The sequence below is a fragment of the Gossypium raimondii genome, chromosome 9 (genome assembly GCF_025698545.1).
Source record: "Gossypium raimondii isolate GPD5lz chromosome 9, ASM2569854v1, whole genome shotgun sequence".
NCBI lineage: Eukaryota > Viridiplantae > Streptophyta > Magnoliopsida > Malvales > Malvaceae > Gossypium > Gossypium raimondii.
In genome coordinates this window covers 46,986,430-47,007,225 of record NC_068573.1, presented here as the reverse complement: position 1 = coordinate 47,007,225, position 20,796 = coordinate 46,986,430, and the positions used below count along the sequence as shown (strand labels likewise).

The following is a 20,796-nucleotide window of genomic DNA, read 5'->3' as shown; positions in this document are numbered from 1 at the left end:
CTACAATTCAAATTTTATGTATATAATCACACCAAATCAAAGTTAATGTATCAAGTTGCACATTGGACCAAATTTTATGTATAAATTTGATATTTATCTTTTTTTAAGTATTTATTATGTTGAGAAGAATTAAAGATATGGTTCTCATATAAAAATAATATCTTATAATAATTAGTCATAATGGTCTAGTTTAAAATTGGGAAAATATTTGACATACTCTCAGTGAAGTTTTTAATTTTTTGATTGGAGATTATTTAAAAGAATAATTATTTGATACATTGCTAGTAAAATATTTTAGACTCAACAAGCGAGTTAAAAGTGTGATAAGTGTCGTGTAATTAATTTTTATATTTTTTACTACACCTATAATATACATTCTTAAAAATTAAAAATTTAAAAAAGAAACGCATGATAATTTTTTAAAGCTGATTTTAAAATAATAAAAAAGTAATTTGTCTACTAAATATTTACCCTTAAATTTAATTGTATTTTATTTTAAAACTTTTAAGAAAAAATCAACTTCAAAATTATAATTTTAAATAATTTAAATGGTCATACATGAACTTAAGAAATTTAAATTTAAAAGATTCAAAATTATCGTTTTCAAATTTTTATAAAATATACATAAATATTTATTACTCGCATTATGAAGTGGTATAAATCTAATATATATTTAAAATATTTTTTCCTCAAAAATAAAATAATTTTTATAAGTGTGTTATTATTAATTTTAGGATAAATCTTAAAACTATACATCAATTATGATTTAATGTGTAATTGTATACATAAACTTTGATTTGTACGATTTTATACATGAAATTTTGATTTGATCTAATTTTATAAATTATTAACATAATTATTGATATAATATAATTTTATGTTTATATATTACATATATAAATAATTATATTTATCTAATATAAAATAAATTGATGTATTTATTTGAAGCACAACTAAAATTTTACCAAAGTACACTAAATTAAAATTTATATATTAAATCAAAATTAAAATATAATAATATAATTTTGAGATTTATTTAGAATGATTGGGGATGCACTTTTTGGTACAAAATATCTGGTTGAATGTTGATTACTTGATTATATATATGCTAAATATTTTGCGTAATTGTGAGGTATATCCGTATATAAAAGCCAGAGGACGCAACGAATCAAAGCACAAATTTTATCTGTGGCTTTTAGAAACACACCAAAAAGTGAAAGAAAAACATGGCTGCCGCTTCTTCTTCCACTATCCTCTTCAATCCGTTGACTTCTCAACTCTGCAACTCCAAGAAGAAGCCTTGCTCTGACCCTTCTGCCTCCACTCTCAAACTGGGTCTTTTTGGACACGCCACTAACACTGCCGCTGCATCTCTGAGATTCAAGAAGCCTAAGTATGGGAAAGGATACTCTTCTGGTTTCTCTGTTGTGTGTAAAGCTGTCTCGGTTAAGCCTGACACCGAGATCGAAGGGCTTAACATTGCTGATGATGTTACTCAGGTCTCATTCTTATGCTTTATTTGATATTTGTTCCTTGAATTTGATTTAGACTGGGAAATGGATTGCTTTTATTCTCAGAAAATTGACCTTCAGTGTGTTCTTTGCATAGATTTCTAATATGGGTTGTTGTAAATTTTGAAGTTCTGCTTTCTGGGTTCTTAATACTAGTGCTACTATATGTTTTCTTTTTTGTTATATTTTCTGAATTAAATTTTGAGAATTTGGGTAATTTCTACGGAGGATGGTATGGTTTTTACTTTTTCGAATCTTAGTGTACTGTTGCGTAGGAGTGAATTTTGTTCTCCGTGGTCGAATTGTGGGATTTGTAGAATTAGTCTTTACATTTAGAGGAAACTTTTTGGTAAAAAGGTGTTTTTAACTGGCACCGAGTAAGACCTTTTTTTTTTTTTTATGAATTTCTCAATTTCAATTGCTCTACAATTCCAATTTTGTGAATACTGTGTAAATTAATGAAGATAAAAACCGAAAAAGTCGGGCTTTTGTGCTTTCCTGTCTGTAGTAGTCTTAGATTAGTATTAGGATTAGCTCAATTGAAGTTCTTTGTTCCTTTCATCGGGATGTCGTATATCTGAGTGAGTTAAGACTACTTCTTTAGCACCCAGAAAGATTATTTCTTCAGTTTATGTTTAGAAATGATTCATATCATCAAAACACATTGGGAACTCTAAAATTTTTTTTGCTGGTCTATTGTGCTAAATGAGGGAATTTGTTTTCCTTGATCACTTTTCTTCTGTCACCATTTATTAGGTAATAAAGAGATGAGGCATTGGATTATGATCGCAATATGTTCTTGATTGTGTTGGCTAACATAAACTTAATTGTGCATTCAAAATTTTATATTATTACCAGCTAAGGAAGGAGAAAAGGTGTTTTCTTATACCGTATGAGATATGCTAGATTTTGGATGGTAGTTTCATTCGGTTGTCTGAAGGTTTCCAAGCTTCTTTGTCTGCTAATTTTCCTCTTTTCACTTTCTCTATATTTAGTGCTTCTGTTGTCCTTCTGTACCTGATGCATGGTGACTGCTTCTATTTATAAAAATACATTGCCTGAGTCTGGTTTTTCTATATGAAACACATTACTATTTTGCTTGTAGACGAGCCATCTCAATGGAGAAAGAACTGAATTTCTATTAATCAGTACACCTTTTTATTTCTTGTTGTGTTTTGTTCTGATATTTATTTATCTCTATTGGTTGTTTTGTAACACAGCTTATTGGGAAAACACCAATGGTGTACTTGAACAATATTGTGAAAGGCTCTGTTGCAAATATTGCTGCCAAGCTTGAGATCATGGAACCATGTTGCAGTGTGAAGGACAGGTAGCCAAACTTTTCATAAGCATATTGTAGCTTGTATGCATTAGTTAGCAAGCTCATTGTTTGCTAATAGTTAAAAAACATTACCATGAGATCTAGGATAAAATGGCTTTTATTTATGTCAAACCCTATGCTGATGTCTTTATAATTATTGCATAGTTTTGGATGCTGGTAAAAGGGTATCTTTCAAGGTGTGTTCAATCTGGCATTTTCGGTTCTAAAGAATTTCACGTGTACATGGATAATTAGGTTCTTCTCAAGCAAAATGTATTCATATATCTTAATTGAACTTCCAGAATCTCTTCGATGAGGCTTGAAACTATCTGTTTCGTCATTAAAATTTTAATCATAGGGAAGATCAGGAGATTAATATCCTTTTTTTAATTGGTTTCAGGATAGGGTACAGTATGATTTCTGATGCTGAGCAAAGAGGACTTATAACACCTGGAAAGGTAATGGGTCGTAGATGGGACTTCTGTGTATCTATGGTATATGTACAACAACTAAATTTGGTACTTATGGCTTGATACTCACTATTTCTTCTTAAATGTTTCAGAGTATTCTTGTGGAACCTACAAGTGGAAACACAGGCATTGGCCTTGCCTTCATAGCTGCCTCAAAAGGATATAGACTGATCTTGACAATGCCAGCATCAATGAGTTTGGAGAGAAGAGTTCTACTGAAAGCATTTGGAGCTGAGCTTGTTTTAACTGATTCAGCAAAAGGCATGAAGGGGGCTGTTCAGAAAGCTGAAGAGATTGTGAAAAGCACACCCAACGCCTACATGCTTCAACAATTTGACAATCCAGCAAATCCTAAAGTTTGTATCGACCACTCCTTATTATACGTTGCTGACTTTTGTGGCCATAGACTGATATTCATGTTTCCTTTTGTAGATACACTATGAGACAACTGGTCCAGAGATCTGGGAAGACACCCGAGGCAAAGTGGACATTTTTGTTGGAGGGATTGGAACTGGTGGAACCATATCTGGAGTTGGTCGATTCCTTAAAGAAAAGAATCCCAATATTAAGGTGATTATTCTGCTTTTAACAGGCCCTGAATAGCATTTATCTCACATGCCCTTCTGAACATCATCGCATTGAATTTTGGAGAATTTTTTTAGAAATTTCATGGTAAAAGAAAAGTGAAATTTTAGTATCTCCTACTATTGATTTTCTTGAAGGAAATTCTTTTTCAAGAAGGGCCAGGCCTTGCCTTTTTTTCAACTGAATGGTTGACTGATTGTATCGACTTTGGATGTATCAGGTTATTGGTGTGGAACCTACAGAGAGCAACATACTTTCCGGTGGAAAGCCTGGTGAGAGAAGATACTTCTTATATTGACACCCCACCTCTCCCTTATAAAAATATACAGGTTATTTTCATGCGTCAATTTTTAGGAATGTGCATCTTATATTGACACCCCACCTCTCCCTTATAAAAAAATACAGGTCCTCACAAGATTCAAGGGATTGGAGCTGGTTTTATTCCTGGGAATTTGGACCAAGATGTGGTTGATGAAGTTATAGAGGTCTGAGTTTTGCTTTCCTTCTTCCTGGCTAAATTTTTGTGATTTCTGTAAGTCAACTTTTATGTGGCCTTAGTATCAACTAAGTTGTAGTTGAGATTTGCTTTGTATTAAGTTTCTCTAATGGCTTCAGTTCTTGAAGTCATGTATGGTCCTTTACCTTCTTCTGATGGATTTGAATTGACAGATTTCCAGTGATGAAGCTGTTGAAACTGCAAAGCAATTAGCCCTTCAGGAAGGCTTGTTGGTAAGTTATTTTTCTTCAACTTTGAAGTGACTACGAAGTTTGGACTGAAAGCAAAAATGAATGGTCCTTTACCAACTGTTGGTCCAAGCAATAGGCAGTTTCTTTTTAGACAGGAGCAATAGGAAATAAATACAAATGGGAAGAAGTCATTTCTCTTTCTACATATGACCTTAGTAACTCAAAATCTTGACCTAATCTTAAACAATTGGAAGGTTGCTTGGACTTGGTTCATTCAGGAAATAAGCCATCTTGTCTGAGTTAAGACTTTCAAAACCCTAGGAAAAAAAAAGAGATGATTGAATTCTGTTTGTAGATCATGTTGTGCATGTGCTATAATATTCCTTCATTGCTAATTTGATTCATTATACTATGTAATATCAGGTTGGGATATCTTCTGGAGCAGCAGCTGCTGCTGCAATGAAGGTGGGGAGAAGACCGGAGAATGCTGGGAAGCTGATTGCAGTAAGTATTTTTTTGCATATATTAAGAACATGACCTACAGTTTTCAAGTAAGAATACTTATAAGCATCAAATATAACTAGGAAGCTAGTTGGCATACATTATATTAACAAATATGAAATATAGCTTTATTCTTGTGAAGAAGTTAAATAAAGGTTGAACTTATGTAGGGGTTGGAACTTGGAAGTGAATAGAAGCTTCCATACACCGAATAGTGTACTTTGGATTGAAGGTTACATGTGAAGTTGGCTGGTGGTCTGCTAGGCCAGCACTTGGTCTTTCCTTTAAGAAATCTCATCTGAATATGAACAGCCTGAAGCCAATTCCTAAATGTTATAATGTTATGTCAACGAACTTGCCTAATTAGGTGTTTTATTCCAGACCTTAACCCCTTCCTCTTCTTTTATTGTTCACTTTGATGCTCTAAAAGTATAATTCCCACTCTTTACACTTTCTTTTACTTCTCAGCATTTCTAAAAGCATGGTTCCCATTCTTAGAACACATTGTCTTGCTTTTGACCAACTATTGTTCGCTTTTTCTTGTCTCTTTTGGTAGCAATAGTACTATTTTCAAACATGTAATATGCATGACTCGTTAAGTATTTGAATACTTTCAGGTTGTCTTTCCAAGCTTTGGCGAGCGATACCTCTCCTCGGTGCTTTTCCAATCTATTCGAGATGAATGTGAGAAAATGCAACCTGAGCAATGAAGTCCCCTGTATTTTTTGATGAATAAAAACGGTTTTTCCAATCAATTGCTTGAAATTCTTCAACTATGAGTTATGAAAGCAATAAAATTCTTGACTGGAATTATGCTGCCCTCTTTTAATTGTTAGTGACAATTCAGTACTGGGTGTTCTTGACAGGAATTTTGCCGAACTTGGTAATTATGTTGCTCCAACTCTTCATTTTGATTGTTCATTTTACTGTTTTCAGCGATTTGTTCCAATTCAATTTCTTAAAGTTCCTGTATATTGCCTATCATCTTTCAAAGACTTTACAAATACGTGAAACTCTCAAAAGAAATTGAATATAATTATGTCAAAAATCTACCCATGTTTGGCATTCAGACAAGAACACCATATACATGAAATAAACTTCAAAAAAAATTAAAGGTACTCATGTTAGACACATACTTGTCTAATTCGCACCCAAGCTTGAATATGTATATATGTATGTATTTATTACACATCCTACCACACGAATACTTTTTTCTTGTATAGACGAGACTGCAACCTAAGGGGGCTGGGAAGAAAAATAGAATTACTTATCATTTACTGCAACGGTAAATTAACTATTCCAGTCATCTGAATATTATCTGAGAGAGCAAGGTTTCTTAATTAACGCATGAAACAAGCATCAGGAGGAAGCTTCTCAAGTATTACTTTAAACCAAAATCAACTGCTAAGAGGAAACCTTGTTCAACTGTAAAAAATATGTGAAGCCTTATCACAGATGGCCATAAATTTAAGGGCATTGTTAGGTAGACACCTCCCATAAAATCTCAAGCTTTGAGTTAAGAATCTATAAGTAAACAGAAATGGGTTACAACCAATATTCTAATACTCATCTGGGCTCAATGACCAATGTTGAAAGAAGCCTTCATTCTCCCAACAAGGTGTGGCAATGTCTTCATGTTATCCTCGATCGACTGGTTGACGCATGACTCCAACTCATTGATTGCATCGGCTTTATTTTGTTGAAGTTTAGCTGATTCAAACTTGTCTTGGCAGACCATCAAGGATCGATTTAACCTTTCCTACATTCATTAGAGCAACTATCCATCAATAAATTATTATGGTGTAATATCTGGATGAAAGGTCAAAAGAACAGCAGAATATAAACATAAAGAATCCTATTGGTTATTCTAAGATACCATCATACCAACAGGGAAATAGTGATGAAATAGAATATTTTTCAAAATAACTCAGTTTCCTCTTCTTTGTTGCATATTCCGTTCTCCTGGCCTTTTATCGTATCATCAAGTTCCCCATTTCAACCTCCAAATTGATGATGCTAAGGTAGATATTAAGTTCCAGCACATCTAAACTACGAATTGCATTCCACTCAACTATTTCCCATTTGCATATTCTTCTGCACTTACAAACTAACCTCAAAGATGTCATATGCTGCATTTGAGCATTTTCTAGTAAATACTCCTTATTTAATGTAAAAACTAGCCAATTACTTCTCCAGAAACTAGTTCAAATTTACTATGGTTTCCTGTAAGAGAGAAGAAAAAAAAAGGAGGGCAGAAGCGAAATGGCAGTAGCTTATAGTAGATTTCTATATTCATTAAACAGAAGAGAGGGTTAACAGTCCAATGATGCTTCACAGAATCACAGCCTCACAGCCTCACCACTTATAATGTGAACACTTCTCAAACATTAACCAGAACCATGGGCAGCTTGCTAGATACAACAAAGAAAGGGATAGTATTGCCATTCCATCACATACAATCCACAAATTCTCTCTGTTCAACTACTTAGATTTTCTGAATATGCCTATAAGTGAAAGAAGAAATTCAAGAGGCAATGCATTCAATTTGCTAACTTTAGAAGACCCTTCTAAATAAAGCTCCAGAATAAGCATAAAAAGCATAAGGAAAGGAACTGTGCAAGGTCCCTAAATTTTAAGGACAGGAAGAAAAGTAGAGTGGAAGCAAGAAAGTGAAGTAAAAATTGAAGAAAATTTAAAGCTTTTCACTGAAGAGAATACTGCAGCCCGAGTAGTTTGCTTGAAATGAAAATTAGAGAACATATGAAACGTACTTGAAACTTGGCCATTTCGTTCTCAAAATGCTGTTGAGCATTAACAACGGGAACACTGCAATGTTCTACACAATTGCTTATCTCCTCTTGTTTCCTTGTTCTATCAAAGCATTCATATGCACATTTGAAATACGCTTGCTGCAACCAATCATCACAACGAATTTAAACAAAATAAATAAAAGTCAACACGACCAAGAAGCTTAAGTCATTATCTTAACTAGTCAGAGAAATAAACAAACTTGGTATGTAATAATATGCCCAAGATAATGTAACTTTTAATATCTAAGAAAACTAGCAGGTTCAAAGCTTTAGCCTCTAAATCTCGACTTAATTCTAACATTTCAGAAGCAAGGACTAAACAGAACTCATTTACCAGAAGCAATCAAATAGCCCAAAGAAATCATATTTTTATGGAAAACATGAAGTTATGGTGATTTTATCAATGGGAAAATTGGAAAAAAATAAAACATGACCAAGAAAATGAGTAAAATTCTGAGTTTGGGTAAAAAAGAGGGAAACCTGAAGAGTGAAATTGATGTGGTCTTGGACCGGAGCAAGTTGAGCTTGGGCTGCGATATTTACTTCATTAAGTTTCCTCCTCATTCTTTCTGAAACTAATTGCTGTTCTACTGCTGCTATATGATCCATTTCTTTTTTTTTTTTTGGTCAATTTGATTTAAGAAAGGGACAGAGCCACAGAGAGAAATAGATGTTAGGGTTTATAGGGTTTCTGGTTGCGGTTAAAAAGGTTTTATTTTAAGCCTTTGGTTCATGCAGGCGTAGCTCAACGCCCCCCTTTTTTATCTCATGAAGAGTCATTGGGTCCAAATTCAAGGCTAACCATCCAATTAAATACCCATTGGGCTCACTGTGAGCCTATTTACAGTGCTTGCGAGACTTTCACCATTTTCAGTCAATGAACTTACATATGCCCCATTGTCGAACGCATCAAAGAAGCACAAATCATCAAAAAATGGAACGACAAAACCAATCATCATCACTAACATGCGAAAACCTTCCTTCATTCCTTTCTTCATTCGTCGACACCTTCGTAGACTTTTCAGTCAGTGGCCTTTTCTTGCCCCAACAGCAACAGATTCCTCAACAACCTCTTCAAACTCATTACCCTTCCCCAAACCGTCTCGTTGCCATTGGGGATCTCCATGGAGATCTCGAGAAATCCAAGCAAGCTTTCCGTCTCGCCGGCCTCATTGATGGGTCTGATCGTTGGTGCGGTGGGTCTACCACCGTTGTTCAGATTGGTGACGTGCTTGACCGTGGTGGGGAAGAGCTCAAGATCCTTTATTTCTTGGAAAAGTTGAAGCGTGAAGCTGTTAAAAGTGGTGGGCAGTTGATAACTTTGAATGGTAATCATGAGATAATGAACATTGAAGGTGATTTCAGGTATGTAACTAAAAAGGCTTTAGAAGAATTTGATGTTTGGGCTTATTGGTACGATATAGGGAACAAAATGAAGAGCTTATGTCATGGTTTGGAAATCCCTAAGAACCCTTTTCATGGGATTCCTCCATCTTTTCATAGAGTCCCTGAAGAGTTCTCTCATAGTATTAGAGCCAGAATTGCTGCATTGAGACCTGATGGTCCAATCTCCCGTAGGTTCTTAGCTAATAATTTGACTGTTTTAGTTGTTGGAGACTCAGTTTTCGTGCACGGTGGCCTTTTAGAGAAACATGTAGACTATGGTTTGCAAAGGATCAATGATGAGGTGAGGGATTGGATTAATGGATTGATGGGGCAGCGAGCACCGGAGTATTGTAGAGGGAGGAATGCAGTTGTTTGGTTGAGGAAGTTTTCGGATGAGTTTGCCAAGAACTGTGATTGTTCGCTCCTAGAACATGTTCTTGCTACGATTCCTGGTGCGAAAAGGATGATAATGGGCCATACGATTCAAGAGATCGGCATTAATGGTGCTTGTGATAATAGGGCAATAAGGATAGATGTAGGAATGTCGAAAGGTTGCATCAATGGATTGCCTGAAGTTTTGGAGATTGATAGGAACTCAGGGTTAAGGGTGTTGACTTCAAATCCAATGTATCAGAACAAGAATCAATATGCTCAAACTAAAGAAGGACTCGGATTGTTAATACCTGAGCACGGGCCAAAACAAGTCGAAGTGAAAGCTTAGCAGTATCTAAGCTACTGAAAGCTGTTGCCTCATTAACTACTTCACATATATGAAGATTCCTTTAGAAACTATGGCTGTTAACAAATTTCTTTGGCTTTATGTTGCTGTTAGTGTTTAAAACATTCTCAGAAGTGTTTCTCTTGCAGCCAGACATAGCATGTACCTTGTATTGGAAATTGCCAAATGAAAATTTCTCCCATATGCTAATTCTGTTTTGTCATTCTGCATCTTTATATGGGATAAAGCAACATTTAGTCCTTGAATTTGGTTTTTTTTTTGTCCACATTAGTCTTGGAACTTGGCAACTCCTACCAGTTTTGGTCCATATAATTTTTTTTTAGTGGCAAAATCTTAGAGTGTCACATAATCACAGGGACCAAAGTTGGGAAAAGATGCCTAGTTCAGGGACTAATATGGACAAAAAAACTCAGGGACCAAATTGGAAAAAAGTTGCCAATTTTAGAGACTAAATATTGTCTTACCCCTTTTTATATTGCCTCAAGTTATTATTGGCAGATGCTCAAAGTAAAGAAGGCCCTTGATTGCTGATTTCAGAAAAGGGACCAGAACAGGTTGAAGGCTTAGGAGTTTTTGAGTGCCTAAGCTATTGACAGCATTTGCTTCATTAACTATTGCACACATGTATTCATTTGCTTAAGGAGCTAATCATTGGATGTGCACCTTTTTTATGTGAAACTTGAATAGTCATTGATGTATGCATTTGTCTGAATTCCTTTAGCAATTTTGGATTCTGACCAATTTGTTTGGTTTTATGGTGTTGCTAGTGTTTAAACACAGTCTCAAAAAGTTCCTTTGCTTTGCAATTTGCAGCCAGACATGACATAAATCATGTATTGGATTCTGCCAAATGAAAATTTCTCACATTTATGTTAAGGATGTTCTATCTCATTTAGGAGTTGTGGAATTTTTATCTTGGATTGAGCTTGAATTTTGTAAGTAAAACTCGACCTAAGTTTGGAGAAATTTTTTACAGCTTAAAAATAATGGCGAGGGTCCCAAATTTTAACATATATGACAAGTTCATTCTCTTTGAAGTTACCTTACAATAGTGGCACTTAAATATAATTGGAAGACGGATGACGTGAAAAATTAAAGATAATATGATACAATATCAATAAATACATGTTTTAAATTTTATATGAAATATTATTAATGTATCAAATGTGATTATGAAATAATTAAAAAATATATAATACAGTTACATTATATAAAGTCTTTAGAAACATATTGTTAGTAACAAGGTTTATAAACAAATCACCTATAAGTATTAAGTATAGTGATAAAAATATATTACATTCTTAAGAAAAGAACACACATTAGTCACAAATATGAACGATTAAATGGACATGTACACATATAAACCAGACAAGTCTAACAAAAGCCCAAAAACTTTACAAGGGCCGTAAGTTCAAAAAAGAAAACTATATAAGGGCAGTTTAGCCATTTCAGACGTAATTCAAGTCAATGAATCTCTCCTATTATTAGGGTTAGGGTTTTGGCTGCTCACTTCCTATACCCCCTATATAAACGCCCTTTATTTCAACCTATCTCTGCAGTCTCTTTAGGTTCTTCATCTTCTCCGTTTTCTTTCAAGGTTTTTATTTTTAAGATTAATTTTCCTTTTTCGTTGGTCTGTTTTCCTTTTATTTTCCCTTAAATTAAAGGAAAGCCAATTTGCAGAGCAAAGGCGTCGAGTTAAAAAAATGGCGTGATTTGCATTGAAGGTTGGCGATATCATTAAGCGATTCTCCGTGCCCATCAAATTTCAATTTTTCGTTTTGATCGTGGCCTCGAACAAGTCGCTACATTTTTTTATACCTTCCACTTTAATTTTAATTTAATATTTCAAGTCAATGTTTGAAGTTTTTCTGTTTGATAAACGAAAACGAATCGGATTTTTTATTTTGTGCCGTCCTTGATTTTCGTACAAAAATGTCAATTTTTTAGCAAATTGATTTCTTCGTTGTTTTCATGGTCCCCAAAGGGAAAACAGAGAATATTACCATCCGATTTCAATGGATTTTAGAAGCTTCCTTGATGACGGAGGAGGTAGTCTTGATTTTGAAGAACATGACTGGCAAAGGGATTAGATTTCTAAAATATTTGCATTAATAATAAACAAGAAAGAGAAAGAGATGATAATATCTCACCAAACCCTAAAATCCTGTTATATTCAAACCACAATTTCCTAATATCGTAGTTTACAGCATATATAACCATACACATACGCTCAATCAAGAAAAACACACCCACAATAAATAATAAATAAGTAATGAAGTGTTAAATCAGAGAAAAAGAAAAATAAATAAATAAATCACACAAATCTGTTAAATGGCTTTCTTCCACCAGTGATGGTAGCAGGCGTAGATGGTGTTGAATCAACACTCATATTGCCTATAGACCCTTTGTTCGACCTGTATGAACCAATCCCTTGTGTTAATGGGTACGAAAGCCTCCGATTTGACTCGCTTTGGGGAGTACCAACATGCCTCTCCTTTGGATTACTGTTAGCTCTGGTTTTGGCTTTGGTTGAAACTGTTGGATTCATGTAGTTTGGAACAGAAAATGGTGGGCAACTCATAAGGCTATCATCGTCCTTTACGTGCAAGTCGAATGGTGAAGCAGCTCCTCTAGCCCTTGCTCTTGAACTTGAAGGCGGTGTTCGCATCCGTCTTTTGGCATGGAGAATGGTGGACCTTGTGGATTTTGGTGTAGGAGTTTCCATGATGTTGTCATAGGTGAATTGCCTTTGCCTGCTGCTGCTTGACTGCGGCCTTGAACTAGGCTTCAGTTGGGAATTTGGCCTTGGTGGGGTAAGTTGGAAACTCTTTGTGCCTTGGCTTCCAGGAGCATTGACAGGCGGTAGTGGATGATCTAACCAGTTCCACCACCATGGAAATCCGCCAGAGCGAATGCCGGATCCCGGAGTTGATTTCCATAGCTGTACGAAGAAAGGTTTTAAATCATAAAGAGAACAAATAAAGAAAATCTTTGATAATATGTAGTTGAGTTTCCTACAATTTGACGCTCAATCCCATCTGACTGTTTTCTCCATCAACTCAGAAGCTACAGTTAATTAGCAGAAACCTACTTAAAAATAACTTTTTTATGTCGTTTTTTATGGGTATGTGTAATACATATTAACTTTTCCATGGATTTAGAGGGTTATTGGATGACCATATACTTGTACCATTGTCCAGATACGCAATAGATAGGGATACTCCAGGAAAAATGAAGACTCAAAAGTAAGTCGTAAACCATCCAACACTATGGTACAGTTGAAACCGGAGTCGGCTGGTAAAACTTAAAAAGTGTACCTGGTTGGAATATGCATAGGCCATGGCTCTTTCTCTCTTGATGACTGCCTCCACTTTTCTCTGCATTCTTGCTTCTCTTTCCTCTTTTGTTAGCACACTGTCATCCCAGTTTTCGTTGCCTGCCTCGGACTAATCCAACATTCAACGAAGTTACACATTTTAACAGCTATGAAGAGAGTAAACGTACATGAAACAAACATGAATACATGATCTTCAAGTTCGCTAAGTGTCTTGTGAACCCGAAGAATTCATCAAGGTTAAAGGTGGAAGAATTGTGTTAATTTATTACTTTATCTAACAGTTTTAATGGAAATATATCAATGCTACTTCGAAAGTACAAAGGAAAATGGCAAAAAAAATCAGACAATTCTTCGCTTTTACTGTTCAAATGAATGCTGGCATAAAAAATTTCAATGATTCAAATTATTGGATTTAGGAGGGCATCTCAAGATTTGATAAGCTGTAGCTACTTAAAAGAAATACTAAGATTCAATGACCAAATGACGACTTACTACCTGGCTGGTCCATTTGCCTAAGGTACTCTCTGCTTCCTTAGACTCAGCCTGTTGTCGTTCTTGGTTTTCTAACTTCTGGATCCTGCGTGACTGAATCTGAGACTGAACTCGCACCAAAAGCTGCATATACTTCATGGCATTCGTAGTTTGGCGTTTCACATGCTGACCTCTCACAACTCCTTGAAGCCTCACAAGGCCTTTCAAAGCTCTAAAACTTCTCCTTGCCTGTATTCCAAGTTTCATGATAATCAAGTAGGGAATCAAATATCGATGCAAAACATGTCAATCTAAAGGTATCTACTGTGCATCACACAACATGATAGCACAGTCCAGCATACAACCTGTAGCATAGTAATTAACTTTTTGCACAAGCAAAATTCGGTTATTACTTCAGCCTATGTAATAGCCACTAATATTGAAAGGTCTTTAGTAAATCTATTAATATCAGCAGGTCGAAAAGTGGAGGGGAAAGTGACCAGGTATAGACCACACTTGTGCAAGCAATAACTTCCCATACCAGTATTTGCCTGTGAAGTATTGAACATATTAATTATTCTCTACTTCTCTCGAGTTCAACCACCAAATATTTCTCATTGTTTGTCTTTTCACACCGGTTGCCCCCAAATTGCACTTGAAATATTCTGTTAGTTAGAATAATAAAGGACTTACCTTATAACCTCTATAGGCTGCTTGAATTTGGGTCGCTGAAGCATGCTGGTTCTTTAAAGTTGGTTCTGGTCGAGGACGAACAATCCTAGAAGGAGCAGGTTTTGGAGAAGCACCTCTTGGAGAAGCAACTCGTGGAGAAGCAACTCGTGGAGAAGCAGCTCGAGGGGGTGGAGGTGGAGGTGGTGAAGCAGCTCTAGGGGATGCAGCTCGTGGAGGGGAAGCAGCTCTTGGAGAAGCAACCCTAGGAGAGGCAACCCTCGGAGATGGACCCTGTGGAGATGCAGGTCTATGAGGCACAAAAGGTGGTGTTTTTGGCTGCTCTGGAGGTGTGGGAGGCCTGAATATTAGATTATGCTCTCGTTCAGCTTCCCCCAGAATTTTCTCTATACTGCTGGGCTTTCTAAAGAGGGGAAGGAAGGAATTGGTTTCTCCATGCCTTAATTTTCCTGGGCCTTTCTTCTTTTCTTTATCACTTCTTTTATCCGATTCCTGAAAAAGATTTAACCATGGGGAATATAAGGTATCCTTTCAGCAACATTTAGGCAGAAAAAGTTCATGCTTTACAAGCCAAAAATGCCAAACCATGTCTTTGAGAGGGAAAAAGAACTAATTTACTATGCCGCTTTGTATGCACAAAATATGCAGTAGAGCTTGCTAATGCTACGAGGTCGGAAACAAATACATAGAGCTAAATAGCTGAACATAGAACAAAATCGACTTCAATCAGAAATTTCACACTCCAATTAGATGCATCTATAGTTCATCAAAAGGCAACTAATTATATCCACTTTTGTTTTAGACCCTTTTTCCAAATTCCAGGTTCTTATGCTCTTCTATTCAGTAATCACAAACTGGTTTGAGAACATAAAACTGTTTTTCATGCCAGCACAACCTACAGGCATGTTTAAACTTCATACACAAGGGAAAGAACGAAATTAAGCAACCATATATCATCTACGATTGTATAAATTTGTAGAGTTGAAACAAAAGCACGGATGAAATGGTGAAGTTCATATGCATCATTGTTAGAATAACAACTTACATTATTTAGCTTTTCCTTGGAGTGTGGAAAGAAAATTTTTTTAATTGCAGAAAACCAACTTCCCTTCTTTCCCATACTGCCAGCATTACCGTGTCAGCCAAAGCATGGGATGAAATAGAAAAACCAAATATCAGCAGCCCCGAACCGTGTATTATCAAAATGTCTATACTTCTATCTGCAGACATAAAAGTATGCATAAATAACAGATTCGAGAATTCAAGTTCTCGACCATGAAATCAGATGAAACTGCCTAGAATCAAGACATGTAACATGATAACAAGAAATTAGCTTGATTTTAGAGAAGAGAAAGGTCAACAAGAAAATCCCGGGAACTCAAAATTCATAGTTACATACCATTAACAGGCTAAAGCTCTATTTAAGGTTATATCCACTACCAGCAATGAATCAAACAAATACAAAATCGAAAAATTCTTTACGAACAAAGGGTATATAGAAGAAACAGGGGAATCTTCATAACCGAACCGGCTTCCATGTTAGTTAAACAAACAAAAAAACACAGCCTCTAGTTTCTCACTTAACACCATTAAATAAAGGTTCCAAGCTATGATGAAAACTAATATATCAGTCCAAATTGCAGAAAATAAATACAGGCAGAAAAAGTCCAAAAAAATTGTTTTGTTAAACATCATAAAAGATATAATTGTCATTTTTTTTATATATAATAAAAAAGATAATATATGAATCCGTGACAATTAGCATAAACTTCCTTAAAGGACTTTTCCAGAAGAAACTTCTCCCAGCAGAACAAAGAAAAAAACAACAACAACAAAATAGTATAGAATTTTCCACTTTTTCCCCCTAAAATCCATGATTTTGAGGGCATAAAATAAACACCAGCAAAGAAATAAAAATCTTAGCAGTTTAAAGGTTAAAAGAAAACAATTTTCCAAGAAAATATCTGACACATAGAGAAAAGAGATCCAAAGACAGGTTAATACTTATAAAGAAACAACCTTGTAAAAAAAAATTTTAAAAAAAAAGCTCACTTTTTGAGAATTATAGTTATCTACCCTTTCCTGACGCCTTCCCCAAGAACATAATAAACACACATCCAGAAAAAAAAAAAAAAAAGGATTACCTTCGTCATGAACAACATAATTCACAAAAACCCAAAACCTTAAACAAACAAATATACTAACCCACCCCCCCCCCCAAAAAAAAAATTGAAAGAGATCGTACATATATCATGTAAGTACCTTAAATGGAGAGCTTCTAAAATCCTAAATTCTGAAAGCAAACCCTTCAAAAAGCTGAGTTATAAGAAGCTAGAGAAAAGAAGGATAGTAGCAGCCAGCCATAGAAGACCCTCTTATTTTCTTTTAGCCTCTTTTTTTTTCTATTTTAATTATCAGTCCCTGCTTTTTTATTACATGGGGGGTTTTTATATTCTACTTTAATTTTTTTTTCAACTATTTGTAATATTTGGGTATCTCTGTTTCTCTTTCTAATTTATATCTCTATAACTTTAATAAGGTTCTTTGCTTTTTGTAGCTTTGGGTGCTATGAAATTGTACTACTTTTCTTTTTTCTTTTGTCACCTTTTACCTTTTGTTGAATTTAGAATTGGAAATGTTTTTTAATAAATAAAAATAAAAAAATTCATCAGTCTAATCATGGTGATGATTAAGAATATCAGAATTAATAAGAAATAGAGATGGGTTGGCCACTTTCTCACTCAATGTGCCCCCAACTTCAACTCCCTTTACTTGTATGGGATGACTATTTGGATTCCATGATTTCTGTATAATATAATTATATGATATATATATATATATATATTGTTTGAGGCTTATACAATAAAAATTTGAAAATTTGTTGTTAAGGTTCCCCAGTATCTATATCCCAATTTTCATATTAGTTATTAACTTTTTTTATTAATAATATATTTTAATTATTTTAATTCATCAATTATAATAGTTGATGCATAAATGATTATATATTAGTATGATTGTCAGCCATTAATTATTTTTATTAAATTATAAAATAAAAATTTAAAAGTTATAATATTCTCTAAGATCTTATACTCCTCGTATATTTTAAAATTTAATCTTTATATTATTTTTAAAAAAATTAATTCATCTACTTTTTAAACTTAAAATTCAAGTTTATTTATTAAAATAGTTAAATTTCTTCTATTAAAACTGGTGTAATATTTTGAAATTAAAAAATTACTCACTTGATATTTATGTAATAAAATTGACATTCTAATAGACCTAAATTTAATAGAGAATTTTAATGGTGTTAACAATTCTTAAAAATTATATCAAGATGTTAATCGAATAAAATATATGGCATAAAAGTTAGGTACCAAATTATGTAAAAATTAAATTATATAAGTTAAATCTTAAATTTAAATAAAATATAGAAATCAAAACTAAAATTTAACAATTATTATATAATCTCAATAAAATAGAGAGATTAGAACTAAAATTTAACCATTATATTTTCATATAAAAAGCAATGTATGGATAAAAGTCATGTAAGGCATTCTTTTTATACATAGTAGTATATATTATTAAAATTTATAAAATAATACATTGTTAACAAAAATAAGAGGTGATAAGAAATAAGAATTTGTGCACACTCGAACCTCTCTTCTATTATATTAACAATAATATTGATACCAATTAAATTAAAATTTAATCCGCATTAATAAGAATTCTTTAATTCTATGTTTTTATACAAAACTTTAATTATATATATGAATATGGGTACCAAACGAATGTAATATTATTTTATCTTTTACTCCTCAATTTTATTTTATTTAAAAATGAGATGAAAACTTTCAACACTAAAACTCTTTTTGATAGAATAACACCACACTAAAACTTTTTCTTTCGAAAGCTACACTACACTAAAATTAAGAAAATGACAAGAAAAAAAGTGTTTTTAATGATTCAAATTGAATTTAATAACTTTGTTTTATTAAATGGACTGACGTGATCGTTGATTTAGATAAGGTTAAAGTCTTTTATTAGTCCATATACTTTGACAAAATTTTAGATTTAATCCTATATTTTTATTTTAAAATTAAAATTTATTTGTTAAAATTTTGTTAAATTCAAGTTAATTTTAATATTATTTTTAATTACATGACTAATAATTTAATATTTTTATTTTAAAATATCATACCAACAAATTTAATAAAAGATTTAACAATATTAATAATTAAACTTAAATTTTAAAATATAAAAATGAAGAGACTCAACTCTTAGAAATAAAATTATGATCAAAATACAAAACTAACAATATATTTTAACCTTTAGATAAATATCCATTTTATTTACTAGATAAAAACAGTCCATTTCATTCACCAATATTTTCTATGATGGCATTCCAGCAACTTTACAAGGAAATTGATAATTTTGCTTCATTGAATGTGTTTTGATGTGATCATTGATGTAGACGACGGTCCATTTACATTATTTAGGTTTAAAAAAAAAAGAGTTTAATATAACCACATGATACATGCCTTATGAAAGTCAAAATCATGCTACCACCTTTAATCTTTGATATAATAAATTTAACCCAAATAATCATTTTGACTAACATTAAAAATATTTTTAAGAACTTTGTATTATTAATTAATGCTAAGAATTTATAACAGAACTCTTAATGCAATTTTAATACAAATAGAGTTTCTTTTAGAACGCTTTAGTTGATTTGAAGTTTTAGTTTATTTTAAATTTAGGAACTGAATCTAAATAATGTAATATATTTTGTTTCTATAAGAATAATAATATAAAGGAATAACGTAAATATTATTTAATAATAATTTATATAAATCGGTTGAGCTTTAATTTAATTATTATGAATATTATTATCAACATGAATTTCTATATATTTATTAAGGAGAAATTATATAAAAAATAATTTATATTATAAAATATATAAAATTAACATCAGAATCCACACCCAAAACATTTTAAAATTTTCAACTTAACTTTTAATCCATTTTGAAAATACATTTAAACTTATAATTTAAGTTATTTAATATAATATGTAGTCATTGAATAACCTAAGTACCTTTTAATTTTTTTTCAATTGAGCTTGTATTCAATTAACCTATGAAACTAATTTAATTAATAATTTTATAAATATTATAATTAAATAATTAAAATTTAATTCTAATTTTGAATCTATAATTATTTGATATAAAAATCAACTTTCCAAATAGTTTTTCATAGAAAATCAATTATATTAAAAACGAATAAAATCAAGGAAAATTATTTAGTTCACAAGTTAAAATTTCTACGAACAGAGGTAAAAATATTGTCAAGTATTTTTAAAAATATTAAAAAAATAAATTAAATTAAAACAAATACATTTGATTTTATTTAGCCTTATTCGTAAACTTGAAAAACTCCAAGACAAAAATAATCAAAGCGTAAATTTCAATTTCAAAGTGATGTTTTGTAAGAACACATTTTCAAAGTTTGTCACACGCCTACCATTTTACACGTAATAAACAGGTGGGCCAATAAGAAACGGTCAAAATATGCTTTACAATGTTTGTATGCAATATTAGACACGGTCTCAATGTGAATACGATAAATATTAAAATCAGAATTTATATATGGAATGATATTTGATGCAACTTCGTATACATAAGTTTTATGTATTATCATTAAATAATAAAATGATATATAGTTTCAAATTTATGTACTCTAATATAAAATTAGTCGTATTGTAATAATATTTTTATTTGATATTTTTATTTTTTGAATTTAATTTGAATAATTTTACTCGATTCAACTTGACTCAATTTAAAAAAAATTTAAAATTGAGTTAGGATGATAAAATAGGACTTGTGAACTCAATTAACTCGAAATTTTTCACTCGATTTGACATGATTCGATTGAACACCCACTCCTAATCGGTAGTGCATAAAACTTATGAATTGACAATGCATCAAATATTCTCTTTTTATATATTATATATCATTATTGTAATACAATATATATGAATATATAAAATATTTTAAATATAATTATTATAAATAAACTTTAAATACACAATTTATTTTAATTATTTATAATCATATATACTTTTCCCATGTTTTAAGGTCAAGGTACTGGTTCTTAGTCAAAACAATATATAAAATTAAGACATAATGAATTATTTAGTCCTTTAATTTTATAAAAGATTTTAAAATTTTTAAAATTTTTTTGTATTTTTAGCCTTTGAATCAGTATTTTTTGGTCAAATCACTTCAATAT

At 32.4% G+C, this 20,796-nt stretch overlaps 4 protein-coding genes and 1 non-coding gene across 5 annotated transcripts; 3 read left to right on the top strand and 2 right to left on the bottom strand.

Annotated features, from left to right (window-relative positions):
* The first annotated feature begins 1,098 nt into the window (after positions 1 to 1,098).
* LOC105800458 (cysteine synthase, chloroplastic/chromoplastic) lies at positions 1,099 to 5,983 on the top strand. Its single transcript, XM_012631611.2, has 10 exons — positions 1,099 to 1,499; positions 2,732 to 2,841; positions 3,233 to 3,290; positions 3,395 to 3,658; positions 3,735 to 3,872; positions 4,108 to 4,159; positions 4,293 to 4,372; positions 4,557 to 4,616; positions 4,998 to 5,078; positions 5,693 to 5,983. Exons 1-10 carry the CDS (start codon positions 1,227 to 1,229, stop codon positions 5,783 to 5,785), a joined length of 1,209 nt encoding a protein of 402 aa, XP_012487065.1. The 5' UTR covers positions 1,099 to 1,226; the 3' UTR covers positions 5,786 to 5,983.
* A 451-nt stretch (positions 5,984 to 6,434) lies between these two features.
* On the bottom strand, positions 6,435 to 8,620 carry LOC105800459 (uncharacterized). The gene is made up of 3 exons (XM_012631612.2): positions 8,366 to 8,620; positions 7,847 to 7,984; positions 6,435 to 6,834 (listed from the first exon to the last, which is right to left on the bottom strand). Exons 1-3 carry the CDS (start codon positions 8,492 to 8,494, stop codon positions 6,652 to 6,654), a joined length of 450 nt encoding a protein of 149 aa, XP_012487066.1. The 5' UTR covers positions 8,495 to 8,620; the 3' UTR covers positions 6,435 to 6,651.
* A 128-nt stretch (positions 8,621 to 8,748) lies between these two features.
* On the top strand, positions 8,749 to 10,199 carry LOC105800457 (shewanella-like protein phosphatase 2). The gene has a single exon (XM_012631610.2). It carries the CDS (start codon positions 8,763 to 8,765, stop codon positions 9,990 to 9,992), a length of 1,230 nt encoding a protein of 409 aa, XP_012487064.1. The 5' UTR covers positions 8,749 to 8,762; the 3' UTR covers positions 9,993 to 10,199.
* Positions 10,200 to 11,692: 1,493 nt separating this feature from the next.
* On the top strand, positions 11,693 to 11,822 carry LOC105800456 (small nucleolar RNA snoR86). Its single transcript, XR_001135805.2, has one exon. It is a non-coding gene; the product is annotated as a small nucleolar RNA snoR86 (small nucleolar RNA).
* Positions 11,823 to 12,157: 335 nt separating this feature from the next.
* Positions 12,158 to 16,942, bottom strand: LOC105800453 (protein IQ-DOMAIN 14). The gene is made up of 6 exons (XM_012631606.2): positions 16,774 to 16,942; positions 15,557 to 15,731; positions 14,515 to 15,003; positions 13,846 to 14,070; positions 13,331 to 13,459; positions 12,158 to 12,954 (listed from the first exon to the last, which is right to left on the bottom strand). Exons 2-6 carry the CDS (start codon positions 15,629 to 15,631, stop codon positions 12,328 to 12,330), a joined length of 1,545 nt encoding a protein of 514 aa, XP_012487060.1. The 5' UTR covers positions 15,632 to 15,731; positions 16,774 to 16,942; the 3' UTR covers positions 12,158 to 12,327.
* Positions 16,943 to 20,796: the final 3,854 nt, after the last annotated feature.